The 25,593-nt window shown below is 42.1% G+C and overlaps 1 protein-coding gene across 3 annotated transcripts in view; it reads left to right on the top strand.

Moving 5' to 3' along the window:
• The window catches only part of FAM3D (FAM3 metabolism regulating signaling molecule D), a 49,192-nt gene extending 48,166 nt beyond the window's left edge, over positions 1–1,026 (top strand). For all 3 annotated transcript variants that reach the window (XM_070738136.1, XM_070738138.1, XM_070738135.1), the window contains one exon: positions 66–1,026. In XM_070738136.1, the coding sequence (XP_070594237.1) occupies positions 66–155 (90 nt within the window). In that variant the 3' untranslated portion in view covers positions 156–1,026. The remainder of the gene's footprint in view (positions 1–65) is intronic.
• Positions 1,027–25,593: the final 24,567 nt, after the last annotated feature.

Raw genomic sequence — 25,593 nt, 5'->3', positions numbered from 1 at the left:
AAGTGTGACTCTCCAAAGCAAATGCCTAATTTCCCCTCTCTCTTTTTTCCATTTTTTTTTTACAGTATTTGAAAAACAATAAGGAGACAAACAAGTATGACGGATGGCCAGAGGTTCTGGAAATGGAGGGCTGCGTCCCTAAGAAGATAGAGTAGCACAAAATGAATTTTGGCACAAGTGGTCTTATCAAACAGATTGTTGGATTTTTTTAAAAAAAATTGCCTAACAATCTGGGATAGTGAATTTGACACGACTCAGCCTTCAGTCCTTGAGGTTTTGAACTCAGTGTTCACCTCAACCTGCTGGTCTCAAATGAGGTAACAAGAAAGGTCAGTTTTCCTACGCGTAGGACATTGTCCTTTTCACTACTACTCTTTTAAGTAACGAGTTCTGAAGAACTACAGGCCTATACTTCCAGTTGAACTAACGCTTTGGGAAGTCCTGTGATCATTGTAGACTTCACAAGTACAAGAGCAAATCCTTCAAAAAGAACATTTGGAAGTGAAGATATTGGATATTGTTTCACTCTTGGGAGCTGCATTTAATATTTCAGCTAAAGCAAAGCCTGACAGGCTCAGGAATTTGGAAGTGGATGTTGAAATTGGACAAAAAACACAATTTTTGGAGTTATCTTTGGATTGTTTTTAATATGGTTTAAATTCTGTTTTAATCTTCCATTGCAATATTGTTGTATTTTTGTGTTTCAAAATAGCATGAAGCCTAGTTGCCAATTTTGAATGCAACCCATCCTGACCACCAACATAAGCAGGATTATAATGAAATTAAAACTTGTTGTTTGTATAAACGCAACCCACTAGCTCTGAAACTGAATTGGAAAAATATTGGGGAATATCTAATTGACAAAGACTGTTACTGAATTATATTGCAAACTAGTGATATGATACAAATGACATCATTCCTATTCATTTACGACATTTGGCATGATGACATGATTAGGAAAATAATGTCATTATATGAATAAGTACATTGATGCAAATCATGTCAATTATATAATTTGTGTAATGATTTCCTTAGTGTGTGAGTGTGTGTGTGTGTGTGCGTATAAAAAAACAGTGTGGAAATTTGGTCTATTATATGCAAAAGCTACTGAATCAAGAGTTTCACTGCATTTTTTAAAAAGTAGAATGCCAAAATCTTCACAGTACCCAACTATGTATCACATACCATATTTTTAGAGTGTAAGTGTTCTGCCTGACTGGGCTCAGGCGATTAGTAACAGTCCAAGGAAAAGAAATCAAACACACACGTGCTCCTCTAAGCAGCAAACTTGTATTAAACAAACAAAAAAGTGTTAACCAAAACAGTCCTTAGTGTCAGGAATAAATGATAGTGCAAGGAGTAATTCCGCCAAATACAAAACACAGAAAAAAGCAAACAAAGATAACCTGCATGGAGCAGAAACGTTTCAGGAGTCCTTTGAATCTTTAGAGCAAACAGCAAGTCCTAGAGGTTTCACCTCCCACGTGCCTGAAAAGGCTGGGTTGAAATCCAAAGGCACGGAACAGAAACTTCAGAGCAGGAACCACAAAGTAACACAGATAAACAGCCACAGTTTGCCTTGTGCCTCTGTTCCCTTTTATACCTTTAGCCCTCATTAAGGGAACCACACCCAGCCCTCAGTCTAAGAACTACACCCAGCCCAGGTGCTACTCTGATCACTGATAATAGTCCTTTAATTGAGCCCTCCTTTGCATAGCTCTTCGGCTACGCATGTCTATGACTTGGTCTGCAGAGGAATCCAAGGAAGATAGACTATCTGATTGACTGCATGCCAAATCCCCTGGGCTGTCTGCTGGGTCCTGCGTGCTGTCTGCCAATTCCTCTGAACCAGTGGCCTCATCCTCATGGCTGTCTGCCACATCTTCCTGGTTGTCAGCCAGGCTTTTGCACTCACTTTGTGCCGCATCTCTCCCATCTGTGGGAGCAACGGCTGGCCCAAGCCCAAACACAACAGTAAGAGGGGAGGAAAATAGGAGAAAAAAAATCTATCTACCAGATATTCATCCGGCTAGCGTCCTTAGTCAGCTTCATCACATTCATCTGGCTAGCATCATCTGGTCAGCTTCAGCACATTATTTTATCCCCTGGTTAGGGCTGAAAAAAAATCTTCTTAGGAGGGAATAGGAATGAAAAAATCCTGCAATCCAGGAAGATTGTTAGCATCTCATTAGGGCTGAAAAAATCTTTTTCAGAGGGAGTAGCAATGAAAACAATCCTGCACACCAGGAAGACCCAGCAAGATTGTTAGCACTTCATTAACCCTGGGGGGAGGAGCTTCAAAAAAGCTACATTCTGAGTAGAAGACACACCCAAATTTTCAGCCTCTTCTAGGTGGGGAAAAGATGTGTCTTATACTCTGCAAAATATGGTATCCCTTTTTCTTAACTGTCAAGCATTCCAAAAATACATTATGTACCCTGGTATGATTTCATTTTGAAAACATTCCGTGTCAGATCTTGTTGTGGTTGGCTCTGGGCCAGCTCCTGCAACGGGGAATTTGGATGTTGGTTTAGGAGAGTCCTCAGGTTCCCAGAGACTTGTCTTACTGCCATCAGCTTCATTAGTTAATAACCCCATTAGTGGGTCATCGGACTCAGAGGAGGATCGGTGGATAGATGCCAGAATGTGCAGGCTCATGGCTAGAAGGGACCAACTGCGCAGGTATTGTTGGAGATAAGGGAGAACACCTGTGTCTGAGGCAATTAGGCTAATGGGGTTGCTGATAAATTACCAGTGTTGCAGAGAGCTCATGTGGAAGTGTATCTGTTTGGAGAAGGATGCGTCGTGTTTGCATTGTTCCTGGACTTTCACAGACTTTTTGGGATATTTCACAGCTAAGTAAATCTTGTGGACTCACTTGAAGAGGTTTGGCTGTGACGCTCTCACAGCTGCTCTTATCTGCTCTGTTTGTTTTTGTCTGTCACAGCTTTCAAGGACTGTTAACTGTGTGTGAGCTAATTTGCTCAGTTTAAAGTGCATGTGCACAGCATTATTTTGGATACACTGCTTTTCTGTTTACCCTGCAACAGCGTGTGTGTTTGAATTTACATTCCTGAATTAATTGGGGCTTGTAACGTGAAGCCCGGCATAACAGATGTGAAAGACCAGATCCACACATGAACGTTCAATTCAATTTATTCATTGCTAAGCACCCTATGTGCAAGAATCTTCTCAACAAACAGGCAGCACTTGGTTAGAGTTCAATAAGGGTCAACGGCACTCGGTGGGGTTGGGCCTGCAGTGAAGGGCTACCAAAATTTTACTACTACTACTACTACTGTGGGCATGGCTTATGCAGGATGCCCTGCATTTTCTTTCAACATCTTTCAGTGCAATTTGGGTGTTCTGGGGTGGAGCTCCATTTTCGCCACCCCACTGCGTTTCCCTCCCCCATCTGGCCAGTAACCCACCCCTGGGTTGGGGGCTGAAATTTGATTGTGGCTACATAGGGATTTTAGGTTGATCCCTCTTTCCCTTCTCCCCCTGGCTCTGCCAGTCTTTCTGCCACCTATTGGCACTTTGAAATATTGGTGTTTGTTTGTAAAATATATAGATTGAACCAGTAGTGAGATTCAAATAATTTAACAACTGGTTCCCTCAGGGTCAGGTTGGCCGTCATGGGAGGTGTGGCTCATCCCCATCCTCCAGCTCCACCGCACATGTGGGACGAGCCTCCCACGACAGCCAATCTGACCCTGGGTGAACCAGTTGTTAAATTACACAAACACCCTCACTATCAAATTGGATCCTTGCTGCACTGCAATGGAGAAATGAGCAATTGAGTGGCCAGCACAAGGGGAGGAGAAGGAGCAGGGAGAAGAAAGAGCCTTCTCCTACCCTCACACTTGCCTGTTTCTCCATCACAGCACAGCACCAGGGGGTGGGGTTAGGGATAATTTTACAATTAGTTCACCTAAACCAGGGGTAGGCAAAGCTGTCTCTTCTATCACTTGTGGACTTCAACTCCCAGAATTCCTAAGCCAATCATGCTAGCTTAGGAATTCTGGGAGTTGAAGTCCACATGTCATAGAAGAGCCAACTTTGCCTACCCCTGACCTAAACTGTTGCAAACTAGCTGAAACCCACCACTGGATTGAACCCAATGAAGCTACTCTGTATTCATGCTTCACTCCTTTCTCCCACATCAATTCTCCAAAATGCTGTTCCTCCTGATAGAATATAAAATCTTATCCTTCTAGTCCTTCTTGCTCAGAGAACTCTTTTGTCTAAACTTTTTTTTAGGTAGGGAGGGGATAGAAAAAACATCCTTCTACTTCTGCTTTCTTGGTTCTCAGGCTGAATTTCCTTAACAAAGTAATGGATCCCGCCAGACTTGTCCAACAAGTTTGACTTCCACAAATCTCTTCTACTCTGGGCTCAGTTTGTTCAGTCATAAAATCTTAGCCTTGGAAGGTATTTGAAAGGCCTCCTGACATTTTTTTAAATATTTATTTAGGTATTTATTTTATCAGATTTGCAGAGCTGCCCAAGTCAATCAACTCTGTTTACTTTGTTAAGCAATTTCAAATGAACTCTGTTAGATGGCATGACTAAACAAAATATATAAAAATTCACAAAGTTAATAAGAGACAACTACAGGACAAAGAATAACAGAGTTGGAAGGGACCTTAGAGGTCTTCTAGTCCAGCCCCCTGCTCAAACAGTGCCAGTGATGGTGAACCTATGGAGCCATATTGGAGGCCATGCAAGATATCGCCCTATGTTAATTCCAGTGCGAATATGTGCACTGGCTAGCTGGTTTTCTGCCTTGGGAAAAGGCTGTTTCGCCCTCCGGAGGTTTCAGGGAAGCTTCCCTGAAGCCCCAGGGTGCAAAAAATAGCCCAATGGGAAAATGGACTTCTGTTTTGCTTGTTGTGCTATTTTTCACACTCCAGGCTTCAGGAACCTTCCCTGAAGTCTCTGGAGTGCAAAAAACAGCACAACAGGCAAAACGGAAGTCCATTTCTTTTTCTGAATTTTTCGGTTTGTCTGTTTGGCTGTTTTTTCACCATCCCAGGCTTCAGTGAGGCTTGTGCACATTCACAGGGGCAGTGCAAGGGAGGCGCGCATGTGTGGCAGGGGAGGGAATGAGTGTGGGCATGTGAACCAAAGAAGGTTTGCCATCATTGCCCTATACCATTCCAAGCAAGTGGCTGTCCAGTCTCTTTTTGAAAGCCTCCAGTGACGGAGCACCCACAACCTCTGAAGACAAGCTATTCTATTGGTTGATTGCTCTCACCATTAGGAAATTTCACCTTAGTTCTAGATTGCTTCTCTCCTTGGTTAATTTCCACCCATTGTTTCTCACCTTGCCTTTTGGTGTTTTGGAAAATAGTTTGACCCTCTTATCCTTTATAGGAACCTCCCACAGAAAGCCATTCCTCATCCCAAGGCCTGCGGAAAGGGCCAACTTCAAGGAAGGCAGGGCCAAAGTAACACAAACTCCTGAGTGGAAAACAATGAAAACAATCTTGAAGAAGGAGCACAAGAATCATTAAATAGGTTAAATAAATGGAACCACTATCATAGGGGTGTCAAACTCAAGGGCCAGGGGCCAGATCTGGCCAGCGGGGTGCCTTGGAAATAACACAAAACCCTGAGTGGAAAACAATGAAGACAATCTTGAAGAAGGAGTACAAGAATCATTTTAAAAGATAAACATTAGTTGGGGGAAAGATCAGAAGCAACATGAGAAAATATTATTTTACCGAAAGAGTAGTAGATGCTTGGACCAAACTTCCAGAAGATGTGGTTGGTAAATCCACAGTAACTGAATTTAAACATGTCTGGGATAAACATATATCCATCCTAAGATAAAATACAGGAAATAGTATAAGGGCAGACTAGATGGACCATGAGGTCTTTTTCTGCCATCAATCTTCTGTGTTTCTAAATAAGTGGAAACATTATCACAGGGGTGTCAAACTCAAGGGCCAGGGTCAGATTTGGCCCACAGGGTGCTTAGATATGGCCTGCAGGACTGCCTTGGAAACAACAAAGGATCGGCCCACAATGCCTCTGCCAGCAAAAACAAAGCTCGGGAGGGCCACTTGCAGCCCTCCAGAGCTCCATTTTCACTGGTAGAGGTTTGCAGGAAGCTGTCGCAGCCAAAAACGCAGGTCGGGAGCCCATCTTTGCTGGCAGAGTTCTCAGGCAACCGTAGGAGCCACTGACACAAATGGGCTGGTCATGCCATTTTCATTGGCAGAGGGTTGCAGAATGCCGTTGCAGCTGAAAACAGAACTCAGGAGGACCGCGGGTGGTCTTCCTGAGCTCTGTTTTTACTGGCAGAAGGTGTAGGAAGCCGTTGCAGCCAAAAACACAGCTTAGGAACCTGTTTTCGCTGGCAGAACACTCAGGCAACTGAAAGTGCCTCTGACACAAGTGTCATCAAGTCGGCCATGCCCATCCTGGCCTACAAGGTCAAACACAACCGTAATGTGCCCCTCAATGAAATTGAGTTTGACGCCCCTGCACTATCATGATCTTCCAGATATCCATAGACTGAAGCTTGAAATAGCTCACTTGTGATTACATCCTATAGCTTTGTTTTGTATTTTTTGGGGAAAATATATAATAATCTTTCTTTGCAACAGGACCTTCAGACAAAAGTGGCCCCCTGGCTTACTTCAGCGCTACTGGCTGCTTCCGTGGCAAATGTTTTTATACACTCTTCTAATTTCTCCAAGGATAAAGCAGCAAGTTACAATTTCATATTGTAACCAGCAGGTGGAAATATTTCCTTAGGAAGAAGTTGAGAGAAAGAAAACGTTGGAACTTAATATTCACAGGCTGATTTCTTTAAATCCAGGGACCCCTTTTCCAAATGATGAAACTTGAAGGGGACACATAAGGTCTAGCCCAAATAAGGTTCTTTCATGCCCCTATCATTTAAATATGTGATAATGCAATCCATGCCTTTTATAAATGTTTATTTAATTACAACAAAATCATAAATGCTTATTTAATCATAATGAAATCTTTAACGGTTGTTCAATGTTAACAAAATTATTAAAATTAGTGTAATTGTTAGAAAATAATGTCGATGTTGTTGGGAAAATCAGCCCCATATTCCAGAGCTGGAGCTATAGTCTCTCCCTTCCCTTTCTCCTTCTCCTTTCTTTTCCTCTTCCTTCTTTCTTTCCTTTCCTCCTTTCCTTTCCGAGTAAACAAATCAACAGATGATGCTGTTAATATGGCTCTGCACTACATCCTACAACATCTTGAATCTCCGAAGACTTACGCAAGGGTCCTCTTTGTAGACTTTAGTTCAGCATTCAATGCCATCATTCCCGATGCTCTTCTAACTAAGCTGAACCAGCTAGTGGCACCTGAACACACTTGTAAGTGAATTATACAATCCTAACAAACAGGAAGCAGCAGGTGAAGCTAAGCAGAATCATATCAGATAACCTTTGAAAGGCTACTGATGTCCCACTTGAAAACCATCACAAATCCACTATTAGACCCCCCGCAATTTGCATACTAAGCAAATAGATCAACAGATGATGCTGTTAATATGGCTCTGCACTACATGCTACAACATCTTGAATCTACAAAGACCTAAGCTAGGGTCCTCTTTGTACTTAGTTTGTAGTCCTCTTTTAGAAGGGTCGTGCATAAGCGCACCACTGTGCCTACCGTCCCTGCCCTATTGTCTTCTTTTGTTACTATTTATCATTACTTATCTAATGTTTTATTTGTACAAATTATCACCATATAATTGTTTAGATAGATAGATAGATAGATAGGTAGGTAGGTAGGTAGGTAGGTAGATAGATAGATAGATAGATAGATAGATAGATAGATAGATAGATAGATAGATAGATAGATAGATAGATAGATAGATAGATAGATAGTTCATCATACCGGACATTCTTTTAACTAAACTAAATCAGCTAGTGGTACCTGAACATACTTGTAAGTGGATTACAAATTTCATAACAGACAAGAAGCAGCAGGTGAAGCTAGGCAAAATCACATCAGATACCTCTACAATTAGGACACACACACCAGGCTGTGTACTCTCACCATTTCTCTCTATATACCAATGACTGTATCTCTAATTATCTATCTGTTAAATTACTGAGGTTTGCAAATGACACAACAGTGATCTGCCCAATTCGAGATAATTATGAATCCACTTACAGATGAGACATTGAGCAACTAACCTTGTGATACAACCAGAACAATCTGGAACTGAATACATTCAAAACCGTAGAAATGGTAGTTGACTTTAGGAGAAACCCGCCCATACTTCCATCTCTTACAATACTAGACAACATAGGATCAACAGTACAGACCTTCAAATTTCTAGGTTCTACCATATCGCAAGATCTAAAATAGACACCTAACATCAAAAACATCATAAAAAAACCACAACAAAGAATGTTCCCTCTGTGCCAACTCAGAAAGCTCAAACTGCCCAAGGAGCTGCTGATACAGTTCTACAGAGGAAATATTGAGTCTGTCATCTGCATCTCTATAATCAAATACGAGGGAGCACACAATATTTCTGGGGGGTTTTAGCTTCTGCGCATGCGCAGGAGCAAAAAAAACCCTGTTAATGGGCAAAATGGTAAGTGCCCACTCGCCACTGCCCACCGCCATTTGCCTCACCACCCACTTGCAGCCATTCACCCCACGTGGCAGCTTTCCCCCCACCATCCGCTTGCTGCCATTCACCCCACACGGCGACCCCACTACCACCGGCTCTGCAGCTGCACCACCCCCTCACCACCCCACAGTGGCTCCTGAGTGCTTGTGGGCCAGCGCGATTTTGCTTCTGCACCTGTGGAGGTAGCAAAATCGCGCATGGAGCCACAAGCACTCACAAGCCCAATTTACCATTCCGGCTAGAAGCCCACCGCTGCCCACGTGCCTCTCACGCCAGCTTCCACCACCACCCACTCCCACCCACCGTGTTACGCTGCAAGTGGCCTGCCCGGCCCTTACCTTGCCGGCAGGCATGGTGCTCTCCTGGGCCGCAGGTATCTCTCCTGCGGTGCAAGAGAACAGGTGTGTGGCCGGAGATGGGCAGCAGCCAGAATGGGCAGACCGCTTTTAGCAGCTGCTGCTCTAGGCGCTGCAGCAAGATTCATGTGCAGCAGCCGAAATCTTGCACGAAGACCTCTTTTGGCAACAAAAGTTGCTGGTTTCTTTGCTTCCGCGCATGCACAAAAGTAACAGTTATTTTTTACCGGAATCGGTCCAGTTGCTTGTGAACGCGCGTGCACGCCCAGCTGCAACTGGAGCGGGGCCTATGAGCTCCCCTTTCCACAGCGGAACAACGGTTCTGGGCGTTCTGGATGCTGCCCATGCCTGAGTAGATCCAAAAGGTGTCTGAATCTTCCCTCCGCCCAGGCAGCTGTTCAGCTGAGTGTGGCAAGTTCCTGGTTCTTTCCTTCCTGTTCCACTTGTGTGGCTCGCACTACTATACTCAAGCTTTAAGAGTGGGGACTGGCATATGGATGAGGTGATGTTGGGCAATGCAACCTTGTGTTCCTGCACATGGGCTGGATTAATTGCTCTCGGCCATATCCAGACTGGGGGACAAGATTTCTCCAGGGACCACCAAAATTTTCTAGCAGACCAGCAGTGGTCCACGGGCCACATGTTATTGACCTGTGATTTAGAGGGTTGTTGAAGCAGTTAGAGATTTATCTGTGTCCTCAGGGTTACCTGAGTGTCTGTGTCCTTGAGGTCATCCAAGTAATGCTGAAATTGAGAATCTCTACAGACTTCTGGTCTGTAGAGAGTCTATTTTCCTTGCTGCTTGTCAAATCATCAGCACCTTTTTTCAATATCAGTTGAAAATGTAGCAGCATTTGTGAAATCTAAACCAGGAACAGAACTATGAACTTTGGCAGGAAAGAGCAAAACTTCAATAATGTCTATCTAGGTTGTTGTATAGGGAGGAGGAAAATTATATAATGGGCTTTATTGATCTGATCTTTCTTCAACTTCATATCATTTAGCTTTTGCCTGTGGGCTAGTAGGACAAAAACAGGCACTTCTCCTTCATCAATACTCTTCTGCTCCAATGTGGATTAGAACTGCCTTTAGGTCTATTGATACCCACATGGGTTGGAGTTGCAATCCATAACTCCTCACCAGAACAGCACAGGGGGTTTAGGACTCGGTAGTACACCTGTCTCTTGACAATCACAGTCTTCATCATGATAACCCTAGATTTCTGCTCCAGTTGACTGTTTTTGGCTGGCTTTCCACAGGAGAATAGAAAGATTTGGAAGGCAACTGCAGCAAAATATACATTGGACTTGCCTCTTCCGAGTGTGCACTTGAGTGCATTTTTTTCTCTCTCAAAAGCTCTGTTCAAAAGGATTGGGTTGCAATGGCCAACAGTCAATGCATTAAAATGCATCAAAAGGTACAGTGTGCAACCTAGGTTTTGTATTGTTGGCTATAGAGCCAATGAAGTCAAGGCCTTTTCTTAGAACAGTATTTCAAATAGCCTCCAGATAAAGTCACTTCTAGCCAGATGGTTGTCCTTTAAAAGGATTATAAAGTTGACATTAAGCTATTTTCTCATCTCGAATATTATTTCAGGTTCTCAAGACTGCTATAAAACTGGCATTGCATTCTTTGGCAAATCTAGCCTTTCTCCATTCTTGTTCCTGCATTGGGTCCTCCCAGAAATCCAACATTTTGAAAGTTCGTTGCTCAAAAAATAAAGGGAACACTTAAACAACACAATATAACTCCAAGTAAATGAAACTTATGTGAGATCAAACTGTCCACTTAGGAAGCAACACTGATTGACAATCGATTTCGCATGCTTTTGTGCACATTCAACTTTGTACAGAACAAAGTATTCACTGAGAATATTTCATTCATTCAGCTCTAGGATGTGTTATTTGAGTGTTCCCTTTATTTTTTTTACCAGTATATATCCAGTGCCTTGGATTCTGCAAAGTTTCAGAGATTTATAAAGCTGTTTGAGTAAAATAGCAAATATGACTTTATTCTGTGGTGACCAATTGGCCATTGGTGGTAAATGACACTTTTGGGAAAGTGGAGGCTTAAGAGAAGATTGCTGCAAACAAGCACTGCCTATAAACACTGTCTTCTGTCAAACTTGATGCCATTGGGGGGGGGGGGAATAATGAATTGATCAAATTGTTTGGGGATTGAAAGAACCCTCTTTTCTTCCCTCCTTAATTTGAGCTATGGCTGTGGTTAAAACATGGCTTACTCAATATGCTTTTATCCTGGCACTGCTGATGTTACCTAGTTTGGGCAAGAAAACCATCAACCAAGGACTCTTCAGTTCAGCCCTGTGCTACAAATTCTCTTCTTATGTTTTTATCCATCACACCACAAATGTCATGATCATATAACCGAGACAGGTAAATGGAATTTTAGCAATAAGAGGAATGTCAGAGTTTGTATCAAACTACATGCAGCAGACCCTTGTCCTGACACACCTTGGGTCTGTTCAGTCTACAATTATTGAGTCTGTCATCTGCCCCTTTATGACTGTCTGGTTCAGTTCTGCAACCCAACAAGACCAACACAAACTTCAGAGGATAATCAGAACTGCAGAAAAAAATACTGCCAACCTGCCTTCCATTGAGGACCTGTATACTGCACGAGTCAAAAAGAGGACCGTGAAAATATTTGTTTCCTGATTGCTTATTTGTACCCTATGACTATCAATAAGTATTTTACATTATTATTCTTGATGAAGGTATCTGGTATATACACTGAGAGCATATAGACCAAAGACAAATTCTTTGTGTGTCCGATCATCCTTGTTTGTTTGTTTATTTATTAATTAATTCATTCATTCATTCATTTATTTATTTTGTCCAATACACAATGAGAGTTTTAGTGGGTGTATATATATATATATATTTGTGGTTTTTTTTATGTCGGATCACCCTGGTATATTAGAAGGAACGTCACAGCTCCTTTTTGCCTCTAGGCCCAACCCAGGGCCACTTCAAGGCAGTTAATTTATTTATAGCCGACAACTATATTCAGCCAAAAAAACATTTGACATATATATATATATATATATATATATATATATATATATATATATATATATTTGTTTTCGTAGATTTTCACGGGTACAGGTATGACGGTCTTGGTATATTCGGGTTACTTCCTGTGTAGGATTTGGAAATTTCTGGCGACGTTTCGACGAGGTCTCACTCGTCATCTTCAGGCTGGTGTTTCTGTCCTTGTTCTCAGGCGAACACTGCGAGACCTGAGCTGCCTTCCTTCTATAAATACTGGTGGCTGGGTGTGGTTTGATGGCTCAGCAATTGCCTGCTGTGTAGAAACTTCCTGGTGAGTCAGTGGGGTAGCAATTGGGGTCGTTGATGTAGCTGAGGTATGCTGATTAGTTAATGGTTGTAGATTAGGCGTGATATCCTGAGTAGTTGGAACTTGCAGGCTACTTGATTGCTTTACAATGTGTGTTCTGAGTCTGGTTTCTATGGCTGGGATAACTTTGAGGGCTGGTTTCCAGATGTCTGGTAAGCGGGAGGTATCATCCCGCTTGTTCATATTTTTGGGATGCTTTTCTATCTCGATGGCTTCCATGATTATTCTTTTGCTGTAGTGTTCTGTTTTGGATTAAGTTGTTGATTGCCTCTCTTTGGAATCCATTGGAAATTAATACATTTGTGAGACTGTGTAATTCAGGTTCCAGGTGGTCTTTGTCAGCTAGGCGTTTGGTTCTGGAAATGAGGGTCTTGGCTACGGAATTGATCTGTGCACTTAATCCAAAAAGAGACACCCCCCAAGAACCAAGACACGGAACAGGACAATGGCATCGCCCTCCTCCCTTACATCAAAGGCACCACAGATAAAATCAGTAAAATTCTCCGCAAACACAACATCAAGACAGCCTTTGGTACAGATAAAAAAATAGCCGACATCCTAAGAAACCCGAAAGACAATATCCAACTAGAAAACCAGGGAGTTTATCAAATACCGTGTAAAATCTGCCCAGCCACATATATTGGACAAACAAACAGGAGAGTAAATGCACGTGTTGCAGAACATAAGAATGCATTAAAGAAAAAAGAAAAAACCTCCTCCCTTTTCCAACACTTCAAAACTACAGGACATGAAATTGATTTTGACAGTACCAAATTAATTTCCAAAACAACACTACAGCAAAAGAATAATCATGGAAGCCATCGAGATAGAAAAACATCCCAAAAATATGAACAAGCGGGATGATACCTCCCGCTTACCAGACATCTGGAAACCAGCCCTCAAAGTTATCCCAGCCATAGAAACCAGACTCAGAACACACATTGTAAAGCAATCAAGTAGCCTGCAAGTTCCAACTACTCAGGATATCACGCCTAATCTACAACCATTAACTAATCAGCATACCTCAGCTACATCAACGACCCCAATTGTTACCCCACTGACTCACCAGGAAGTTTCTACACAGCAGGCAATTGCTGAGCCATCAAACCACACCCAGCCACCAGTATTTATAGAAGGAAGGCAGCTCAGGTCTCGCAGTGTTCGCCTGAGAACAAGGACAGAAACACCAGCCTGAAGATGACGAGTGAGACCTCGTCGAAACGTCGCCAGAAATTTCTAAATCCTACACGGGAAGAAACCCGAATATACCAAGACCGTCATATATATCGAAGAGTAAGTGCACGCATTGCAGAACATAAGAATGCAGTTAAAAAAGAAGAAAAGACTTCCTCCCTTGTCCAGCACATTAAAAAAACAGGGCACGAAACTGACTTTGAAAATACCAAATTACTTTCCAAAACAGAAAATTTATATAGAAGAATCATTTTAGAAGCTATAGAGATTGAGAAACACCCCCTCTGCATAAATAAAAGGGACGATACGTCCCGCCTACCAGAGATTTGGAAACCAGCCTTAAACAAAAAAAACACTTCATAATAATCACCATGTCAATCATTCTAGTAATTATGATTCCACCAATCAATCAGATCACTAAAACATAGTCACCCAATCTATTTGCTACATTCAAACCAAATCTCCACCCCTAACACTATATACAAGGAAGAAATGGCAGTTGCAAACATTCCATATTTACAACAGCACGAAGCTTGAAACTTCAGCCTGATGATGGTGAATGTGATTTCACCGAAACGTCGCATAGACACTCAAAATATTACACGGGGCAAAACCCGAACTCAGAACAATCTACATACATATACCCGTGAAAATCTACGAAAACAAATATATACACACACACACATAGTAAAATACATGATGAAGGTTATAGAGGAGATACTCATAGTAAAATATATCTATGAAAGAATAGAAAAGAAGATATAGTAATAGAACATATCAATGAAAGAATAGAAGAAGAGATATAAAAATACTGTAGAAGAAAAGTTCTGTTCTGTACTGTTCTGTTCTGTTCTATTTTTAGTCTGTGATGTTTTCAATTCAATTCAATTCAATTCAATTTATTAGATTTGTATGCTGCCCCTCTCCAAAGACTCGGGGTGGCTCACAACAATAATAAAAAAAACATTCCAGCGAAAACAAATCTAATATTAAAAAGCACATAAAACCCTATCATATTTTAAAAAGCAAACAACATATACATACCCAAACATAAATATAAAAAAAGCCTGGGGGAAAGGTGTCTCAACTCCCCCATGCCTGGCGGTAGGGATGGGTCTTGAGTAATTTACGAAAGACAAGGAGTGTGGGGACAGTTCTAATCTCCGGGGGGAGTTGATTCCAGAGGGCCGGGGCTGCCACAGAGAAGGCTCTTCCCCTGGGGCCTGCCAAATGACATTGTTTGGTCGACAGGACCCGGAGAAGGCCAACTCTGTGGGACCTTATCGGTCGCTGGGATTTGTGCGGTAGCAGGCGGTTCCGGAGGTACTCTGATTTGCTACATTTCTATTGGGCAATGCCATGCTTTGGACCCTTCTTCTTTGAAAAATGCTGAGCCAGAGTATGAGGCCAGTAGGATGCACACACAGCCTAGAGCCCATCCAGGTTCCCTCCGCCTCCTTAAAGCAGCTCTTGGGGCTTTGATTTCCTTGCCGTTGTTTTTTCCCAAGACTGCACTGAAGTGAGGAGCAAATTGGGGGCAGAGGGAGGGGAGGACGACGAGGGGAGGATGGCACAAATCCTTGATCAAGGAAAAAAAGGGCTCCCGCTGCTGTGGCCCAGCTGTGTGGCGCAGGTCGGGTTCCTTCTCTCTGATCAGCTCTGCTCACAGTGACATCTTGTTGTGTCAAGTCTGATTAATCTAATCTTCAAGAGGCTTTCTCTCTCTCACACATACACACACACAGAGAGAGAGAGAGAGAGAGAGAGAGAGAGAGGTCCCCAGCATGAAAGCTGCCTTTGTATGTAGCCCCGGGCAGCATGCAAGCCAGTTGTTAGGTATATTCAAAAAATGAATTCTTTACATGCCAGGATCAGCAATCAAGGGGAAACTGCTTTGCTCGTCCCCTTGAACCTCTGGCTGCTATTTTCTGACCCTTCTTACGCGATGAGTAAATGGGAGTGCAAGGAGCTGCATAACACCACTCTCTGCAAGACCGAAGACCGGAGGCATCTCTCTAGGAAAAGTGCCCTGGACTTTTTCAACCTAGCAGAATAAGACAGCTCCTTACAGGGCTGGTGTCTCTGGCTTCCTCCCTCGTCCACATGCAACAAAACCCTGGAGGGAAATTCAAACTGTTGCAGGGGAAGAAGTGAAGTACTAAAATCATGGGTGCAGCTCAAGGGAAAAAGGTAAAGATTTCCTATTTTGCATTTGGTGTTGGAGTTGGGTAAGAAGACACAGCGTATCCAGCCGGGGGGGGGGAGATTGGGTTGGATTCAACCATTGAAGTGGGTCAACTCGTCATAGAGCGAATCTTTCTATTTAATCAAAGCGGAGGGGGGGGGAAGGGAAGCAGATCTGGTGGGTTGGAAGCAATAAAGGGGACATAATAAGAATTACAGTGTTCCCTCGATTTTCGCGGAGGATGCGTTCTGAGACCGCCCACGAAAGTCGAATTTCCGCGAAATAGAGATGCGGAAGTAAATACACGATTTTGGGCTATGGACAGTATCAGAAGCCATCCCTTAACACTTTAAACCCCTAAATTAGCATTTCCCATTCCCTTAACAACCATTTACTCACCATTATTACTGGTACTCACCATTGAATAAGACACTTAGTGATCCTGATATTTATAAACATAATTATTTATTAACAATAATTAATTCTTTTGTTATTTATTTGCAAAAATTATTAGTTTGGCGATGACGTATGACGTCATCGGGTGGGAAAAACCGTAGTATAGGGGGGGAAACCGCGAAGTATTTTTAAATTAATATCCGTGGTATAGGCTATCCACAAAGTTTAAACCCGCGAAAATCGAGGGAACACTGTACTGGAATATTGGACACCATTGGAGATCAATTTTGAAAAGCTCCTTAGAGATATCCTTAATGAATGCCTGCTAAGAAAATTACTTTGCTCCCAATAGGACAGCTGACTAACATAGCCATATGTGCTTTAATGTACTGGAACCCCGTAAGATTTTTATCTTATTCTCTGTGGCTAAATACAGTAGAAAATGGGAGAATCTGGAGAAGGGAATATTCTCCACTAAACTTAAGCTTCTCTAACAATCTCCCGGCATGATTCTGAAAATTGTTTTAATACATTTACACTGGCAATGAACAAGTATATTATACAACAAGGGAAAGGGGAGGAGTAGAAAGAGGAAGGTGGACTCAAGAGCCCCTCCTAAGAGTACTTGAGTGGGCTGTTCTAGTACTAAGTGCACTTAGTCCCACTTCTCCATCCATTGGAATCTGGTCAAGTTGATGCTAATGGAAAAAGGTCCTTGGAAGGGAGGAGTTACCCATTGCTTTTCTCCAAGCCAATCTGTGGTTCTACCCAATCTGAAGCTTGGAATGGCATATTAATTGGGCCACCTCCCCACTTCTCAAAATTGGAAGACATTGCTGGGGAAAGCTCTAATTCAGGGATGTCAAACTCAAGGTTTGCAGGCCATGCAGTGCTTAGATCTGGCCCATGGGACCATCCTAGAAACAGCTAAGGAACCAGAGCTCAGGAGGGCTGTGGTGCAGCCCTCCTGAGCTCTCTTTTCACTGGCAGAGGGTTGCAGGAGGCAACCACAGCTGAAAACAGAGCTCAGGAGCCTGTTTTTGCTGGCAGAGCACTTGGGCCTCATAGGCGCCCCTGACAAAAGTGACGTTGATGCCCACCCCGGTCTCAGCCACCCCAGCCATGCCTCCCCAAAATCAAACACAACCCTGATGCGGCTCTCAATGAAATTGACTTTGACACCCCTTGCTCTAATTGGTTTCCTTTGAAAGAGAAACCACTCAAGCCATCACATTCACCTTATTCGGTATTCAGATGATCACAAAGGGGTCGTTTTGTTCCATAAACCCTGAACTCTATGAATTCTTCCCTCTTCACCATTTTCATTTAGCTTTCTCCTGAATTAATCTGCCCCTCCTGTCATTCTTGGCTCTTCTAACATCATAGGGTTGAAATCAGTGATGGGTTCTAAATCCCATCGCTAGTGGTTTGCGCGCATGTGCGGAAGCATCTGGGAGGGTGGGAAGAGCCCCCCATCACTTCGCTACTAGTTCATAGAACTGGACAGGATTGGTAGCAACTAGTGATGGGTGAACCCAACGGTGTTCAGGTTCAGCAAGTTCGGACGAACTTTACGCAAACTTCGGCTGAACCCGAACCGAACCCGAACCCGAATGGGGAATCCCACCAAGAGATTCCGGGGGCAGAGCTTTGACGTCCCGTATACCGGCAGGTTGCTAAGGATGCCAAGGTGATCACTTCCTGGATTCCATGTTTATTTTTACTGCGCCGCTGCGGTGTCCTTTCACGTAAAAATAACAATGTTTATTTTTATGTGAAGACCTCCCTTTGAAGGAGCTGGGGAATCCCTCCCATGAAGAGATTCCGGGGGCGGAGCCTTGACGTCACCGGCAGGTTGCTAAGGACGCCAAGGTGATCACTTCCTGGATTCCATGGAATCCAGGAAGTGATCACCTTGGCGTCCTTAGCAACCTACCGGTGACATCAAAGCTCCGAACGCCAAACGCGACCCCAAACTTTGCCCAAAGTTTCAAAAAATTTCGGGTTCGTGTTCGGCATACTGAACCCTGCAAAATTCGGTACGGACCCGAATTGTGCAGGTTCAAAGGTAGCAACCCACCTTTGGTTGAAAGAGAGAGGGGGGGAGGGAGAGGGGGAAAGAGAATGAGAATTTCTCAGCTGAACCACTCTAAAGTTGGAATAGCCATTTGCCTTCTCCTAAGAAATATAGGGTTGATTGAGTTGAAAGCTTCACCTGAGCACCAAGGTTCTCTTGATATGAAGCTGTGGCAAAGGCACTTTTCATATTTCATAAAGCAGTATAGGACAATAGTTTCAACCCCCCAAATATAGGAAAGTGTTTCAACATTTAATGAAGCATACCTTGCAGTCCCAGAAAATCAAATTATTCCTCATTATCCTGAGAATTGGCATTTGGAAGCAGCCTTCAAATGTCAGTTTGTCCCTAGAGTCTCTAGATTGATGCATTCTGACCTGCTACAATCCTCCAGATTGTCAAGTAGATAGTTTTTCACCAGGCTTTTAAAACAAAAAGTACAAGAGTTTGAATATGTGGTCAGCAAAATAAAAGGAAAAGTTTTGGAATTAAGGTGTGACCTCTTCTCTCCTATTTGGATGTTAAAATGCCTCCTTGCACCTCCCACCCAAAATCCTTCCACAGTTCCTAGGGCACCATGGAGACAATGACACGGTAAGTGGGGTGAATTTTATTTCCAAAATCTTACATCTTGATTACATGATTCATGGAAGTCTCTGCACTCTCTCTCTCTCCGACAGATAACAAAGCAAGCCTTCTGCAAACTGTTCCAGTTCTGATTTCTCCTTTAAATTTCTCCATTCTGCCCTTTCCCTTCATCCCGCCTCCCTCTCTCCTATCTGAGGGAGAGAGTTATTTTAAACCAAAGCCTATTAGTTTGGCCATCTTGCCTCCTAATCTAATCTAATCCATTGTCTGGTGTCTTCCTTCTTGTTTACAATTCTTGCCTGTCGAGCACTAGAAGCCTAGAATTGCTTCAGGCTTATGTGACACACTCCAAAAAGCAGGGGTTGGTAACCTTTTAGCAAGGGCCACATTTTACTTTGAGGGAGAGAAAAACATAATATTGATTCTGGTGATGTGGGCAGAGTCAGCAGGACCGTGTCACAAAACTACATAGAGCTAAAATATTCTTTGTGGGATATTAACCTTTTTGTCTTTGTTCATGATGTTTTATTCATTTATTTTATTTGTTTGTTTTGTCAGGTACGTATTGGTGGTATACAAAGATATAATAATATTTATATACATGATACTAGTAAGAGAGAAACATTAGGACAGGGGACAGAAGGCACTCTGGTGCACTTATGCACGCCCCTTACTGACCTCTTAGGAATCGGGAGAGGTCAACAGTGGATAGTCTAAGGGTAAAGTTTTGGGGATTAGGTGATGATACTACAGAGTCAAGTAGTGAGTTCCATGCATCAACTACTTGGTTACTAAGGTCGTATTTCCTGCAATTGAATTTAGAGCGGTTTACTTTAAGTTTGTATCTGTTGTGTGCTCGTGTGTTGTTGTGGTTGAAGTTGAAGCTGACAGGAAGGATGTTGTAGCAGATGATTTTATGGGCTATGCTTAGGTCATGTTTAAGGTGACATAGTTCAAGCTTTCTAAACCTAGGATTGTAAGTTGTGTAGGGTATTCTGTTGCAAGTGGAGGAGTAGAGGGATCTTCTAGTAAAGTATCTCTGGACATTTTTTAGAGTGTTTATGTCCAAAATGTGGTGTGGATTCCAGACAAATGAGCAGTATTCAAGGATTGGTCTGGCAAAAGTTTTGTATGCTCTGGTTAGTAGTGTGAGATTATTGGAGCAGAAGCTATGTAATATTAGGTTAACAAAACTTGAAGCCTTTTTGGCAATGTTTTTGCAGTGGGTTCTGGCACTTAGGTCATTTTCAACCTTGAAATTGAAGGAAAACATACCCTCCCTTTGGGGTGACTAAGGTGGTGCAGGGGGTTGGCTAAAAAACCTCCAAGGTCCCTTCCAACTGTTATTATTATTATTTGAAAGACCTAGAAAAATGCCCAGGAATAAATTGTTCTAACTGGGTATTTATATGAAAGGGTAGAAAATGGAATCCATTTTTTTTCTTTTGCAGTTGGCATTGTAATTTATAATGAGGCTCTAAGAAGCATGCCTCTACTAAAAATATATTTAACATCATATACATTTGTTTAAAGTAGTGTGAAGGAATAAAAATAGATCTCTTAAAATAAAAGTCAGGCTCAGAGTCAAATTCATCTTAATCACATTTATCTTACTCAAACAAGTTCTAGCTCATTTGTCTAGATATGCTTTTATTTGTGTTAGAGTAAAGTTTTATTCTGAGCTCAATATACTTTATTACAAAAGGGATCTAATGCCAAAATATTGACTTGGAGTTAGATGATCCTATATTATTTGAAGGTCAAAAACATTACTGTGAATTGGGACTGGAAGCAAAGTGATAATGAGTGCAAATGCAATAAATTAGAGTAACTTGCGTTGTACAAAAATGTGAGGGAAGCAATTGACTGCTACTTTTGGACGGATTATTTGTAGGCCTTTTAAAAATGGGGTAATTCTTCAAAGGCAAACTAAGAATAGAATAAAATGGAACGGAACAAAATAGGAATGGGAATGGAAATAAGAATAAGAATATTCTTTATTAGCCAAGTGTGACTGGACACACAAGGAATTTGTCTCCAGTGCATAAGCTTATAGTGTACATACAAAAAACAAAATTATATGCTGCACGAATCCCAGCGACCAGTTAGGCCCCACAGAGTTGGCCTTCTCTGGGTCCCGTCAACTAAACAATGTCATTTGGCGGGGCCCAGGGGAAGAGCCTTCTCTGTGGCGGCCCCAGCCCTCTGGAACCAACTCCCCCCCAGAGATTAGAATTGCCCCCACCCTCCTCGCCTTTCGTAAGCTCCTTAAAACCCACCTCTGCCATCAGGCATGGGGGAACTGAGATATTCTTTCCCCCTAGGTCTTTACAATTTATGCATGGTATGTTTGTATGTATGTTTGGGTTTACAATAAGAGTTTTTTAGTTGTTTTAGTATTGGATTGTTACATGTTATTTATATCACTGTTGTTAGCCGCCCCGAGTCTACGGAGAGGGGCGGCATACAAATCCAATAAATATATATATAATAGTTATATCTACAGCAGCACGAAGCTTACAACTTCAGCCTGATGATGGTGAATGTGATTTCACCGAAACGTCGCATAGACACTCAAAATATTACATGGGGCAAAACCTGAACTCAGAACAATCTACATACATATACCCGTGAAAATAACTTGGGTCCGTCTTATAATCTGACTGTAGCTTTTTCCCCCAGCCCTAACTAGCTGCTAACGATCTTCCCAGCTCTTACCTTGCAGGCTCTTTCATTGTTTCTCTCTGTGAAGAATGTTTTCCGAGCCCTAGGTATTTGCAGGTTGTTTTTTTTCCATTTCTCTAACTTGCTCCAAGTAAGTTTCTTTTCAATCCTAACCAGGTGCTAACGATGTTCCCACCTCTTACCGGCTTGCAAGCTCTTTCATTGTTTCTCTCTGCCATTATTTACTTTTGCAAATATCTTAGTCAAGAACGGTCCTAGTCATACACAGTTAAATCAGTCAATAATTCTCAATACATATACAATACTCTAAGCTTACTTGTTCAACTTACAAATACATAAACCATCATTTGAACACACAGTTCTTACTACAGCATAGTCACAAAGACAAAACAGAAATAGTAGAGAGTAGCCGAGAGAGTGAATCAGGCTTCTGGCTCCCTTTTATGGTAATCTGTAACACTAACACTTACAGCAGTAGTCTAATACATGTAAGCATACATTTTTATTTATTTATTTTTATTTATTTATTTTGTCCAATACACAATAATACACAATGAATGTTATAGAGCAGTGTTTCCCAACATTGGCCTCTTGAAGATATCTGGACTTCAATTCCCAGAATTCCCCAGCCAGCGAATGCTGGCTGGGGAATTCCGGGAGTTGAAGTCCAGATATCTTCAAGTGGCCAAGGTTGGGAAACACTGTTATAGAGGATATAGTAGAGAAGAAATACAAGATATAGGAGAGACAATAGGACAGGGGATGGAAGGCACTCTGGTGCGCTTATGTACACCCCTTACTGACCTCTTAGGAATCTGGAGAGGTCAACCGTGGACAGTCTAAGGGTAAAATGTTGGGGGTTAGGGGATGATACTACGGAGTCCGGTAATGAGTTCCATGCTTCAACAACTCGATTACTAAAGTCACATTTTTTACAGTCAAGTTTGGAGCAGTTAATATTAAGCTTGAATCTGTTGTGTACTCTTGTGTTGTTGTGGTTGAAGCTGAAGTAGTCTTTGATAGGCAGGACATTGCAGCATATGATCTTGTGGGCAGTACTTAGATCATGTTTAAGGCATCATAGTTCTAAGCTTTCAAGACCCAGGATAGTAAGTCTAGTTTTGCAGGGAATTCTGTTTCGGGTAAAGGAGTGAAGGGCTCTTCTGGTGAAGTATCTTTGGACATTTTCAAGGGTGTTAATGTCAGAAATGTGGTATGGGTTCCAAACAGATGAGCTGTATTCTAGGATTGGTCTGGCGAAAGTTTTGTAAGCTCTGGTAAGTAGTGTGAGATTTCCAGAACAGAAGCTACGTAGGATTAGATTAACAACCGTTGAGGCCTTCTTGGCGATGTTGTTGCAGTGGGCTTTGGCACTTAGATCTTTAGTTATTACGTAGTATTCCAAGGTCCTTGACTGAGTGGGGATTATCTGTGATAATTTGTTTATTCAGTTTGTATTTGAAGTTCTGATTTATTTATTTATTTATTTATTATTTGGATTTGTATGCCGCCCCTCTCCGAAGATTCTTTTTGCCCATGTGTAGGACAGAGCATTTGCTGGTTGAGATTTGGAGTTGCCATGTGTTGGACCAGTCAGAAACCGAGTCTAGGCCTTTTTGTAGAGTAGTTGTGTTTTCAGTGGTGTTGAAGAGTTTTACATCATCTGTAAAACGTTGTTGGTCTATTTTATATATTGCCAAACCCAACTAGTTATGTACAACAGTTCATCCATATGTTTTGTCTCAGAGAAATGGGAAAGATGCCCAAACTAAAAGCTTGACCCTTCAGGTTTCTCCATTCGCCTTGCTTTTATCTATTCCTCTTCTTCAAGGCAAAGGTTGACCCTGAAAATAATGTCTCCCCCATAAAGATGGAAAGATGGAAAGAAGGTAGGTTCATTCATAATTAATTTTCAGCTAGTGTAGAAGAGTTTGGCTCTCCCAGTTGAGCATTTAACACAATGCAAATATTATTTCCGTGGCCTAGCAACAGGTAAGGCCAGCACCAGCAGCTGGGCAACCTGGGCAGCTGCCCAGACTTATTAGGCTGTGAAGAGGCCTGTTCCAGCAGCCACTGCCAGCCAAGGGGAACCGAGACAGGGCTAAATTTTGTCCTTTTCTCTAGGCTTTTAATTGCAGGAGGAGAGAAGAATTCATTGCTGGCTTCTTGAAGCATGAGGGCTTTGGATAGCCCTGAATGCAGGATGCTGGCAAGAAAAATATTGGATGCTGGCAAGCAAAACCAGAGGCAGCAAAATGCTAAGCCCTGCAAGTGACAATAGCCTTTCAATATGGGGATGCAGAAGAGACCATGTGTGCCAGTACTGGGTTTTAAATCTCATCATTACTAGTTTGTGTGCACGCTCGCGTGCGTGCACTCTTTTGCGCATGTGCAAATGCATCCCAGGTAGGTAGGTAGAGCCTTTGGCCACCACTGCTACTGGCTCGCTGAACTGGGCCAAACCAGGAGCAACTCACCACTGATGTGTGCCCAAATCAGTGCTGTGAACAAAGGAATGAGCTGGAGAAACTAAGAAGCTCTATACAAGCAACCTATCATTACAAATAAGGAAGGTGGATGTGGATCATTCTTCTTGCTTCACCAGCTCTATCAATTTGATGATGGTTGGATAGTTCTACTGGTGTAAGAGCTACAGAAACATAGATACATAGAAGTCTGACGGCAGAAAAAAACCTCATGCTCCATCTAGTCTGCCCTTATACTACTTTCTGTATTTTATCTTAGGATGGATATATGTTTATCCCAGGCATGTTTAAATTCAGTTACTGTGGATTTACCAACCACGTCTGCTGGAAGTTTGTTCCAAGGATCTACTACTCTTTCAGTGAAATAATATTTTCTCATGTTGCTTTTGATCTTTCCCCCAAGTAACTTCAGATTGTGTCCCCTTGTTCTTGTGTTCACTTTCCTATTAAAAACACTTCCCTCCTGGACCTTATTTAACCCTTTAACATATTTAATTCATTCCCTCTAACATATAATTCATTCCCTCCAAGATGTGGAGAAACTACATGTACAGCACAGGCTCATCTACGTGGCTGTATCAATGTCCTTTCTTCCCATCCTTAACTTGGAAGGAAAATAAGTCCTACTGATCATGCTAGCAAGAAGACTAGGCAATGTTGCAATCCCATGTTGTTCTTTTCCCTTCATCCTCACAATCCCATACTAAGGGTTTTTTTAAAAAATCACCATCTCAACTTCTAAATGATTTCAGGGATTTCAGGTACTTTTTATATCTTCTTTCTTTTCTTTTCTTTTCTTTTCTTTCTTTCTTTCTTTCCTTCATAGAAATATGGAATCATAGAAGATTGGCAGCAGAAAAAGACCTTTCTAGTCTGCCCTTATACTATTTCCTGTATTTTATCTTAGGATGGATATATGTTTATCCCAGGCATGTTTAAATTCAGTTACTGAGGATTTACCAACCACGTCTGCTGGAAGTTTGTTCCAAGCATCTACTACTCTTTCAGTAAAATAATATTTTCTCACATTGCTTCTGATCTTTCACCCAACTAACTTCAGATTGTGCCCCCTTGTTCTTGTGTTCACTTTTCTATGACAAACACTTCCCTCCTGAACCTTATTTAACCCTTTAACATATTTAAATGTTTTGATCATGTACCCGCTTTCCCTTCTGTCCTCCAGACTATACAGATTGAGTTCATTAAGTTGTATGCTTAAGACCTTCCACCATTTTTATAGACTGTCTTTGGACCTGTTCAATTTTATCAATATCTTTTTGTAGGTGAGGTCTCCAGAACTGAACACAGTATTCCAAATGTGGTCTCACCAGCGCTCTATATTGCGGGATCACAATCTCCCTCTTCCTGCTTGTTATACCTCTAGCTATGCAGCCAAGCATTCTACTTGATTTCCCTACTGCCTGACTGCACTGTTCACTTATTTTGAGACTGTCAGAAATCACTACCCTTAAATCCTTCTCTTCTGAAATGTTTGATAACACAGAACTGCCAATACAATACTCAGATTGAGGATTCCTTTTCCCAAAGTGCATTATTTTACATTTGGAAACATTAAACTGCAGTTTCCATTGCTTTGACCACTTATC

The sequence above is a fragment of the Erythrolamprus reginae genome, chromosome 2 (genome assembly GCF_031021105.1).
Source record: "Erythrolamprus reginae isolate rEryReg1 chromosome 2, rEryReg1.hap1, whole genome shotgun sequence".
In the NCBI taxonomy this organism is placed as follows: Eukaryota; Metazoa; Chordata; class Lepidosauria; order Squamata; family Dipsadidae; genus Erythrolamprus; species Erythrolamprus reginae.
This window is presented reverse-complemented; position numbering and strand designations above follow the sequence as displayed.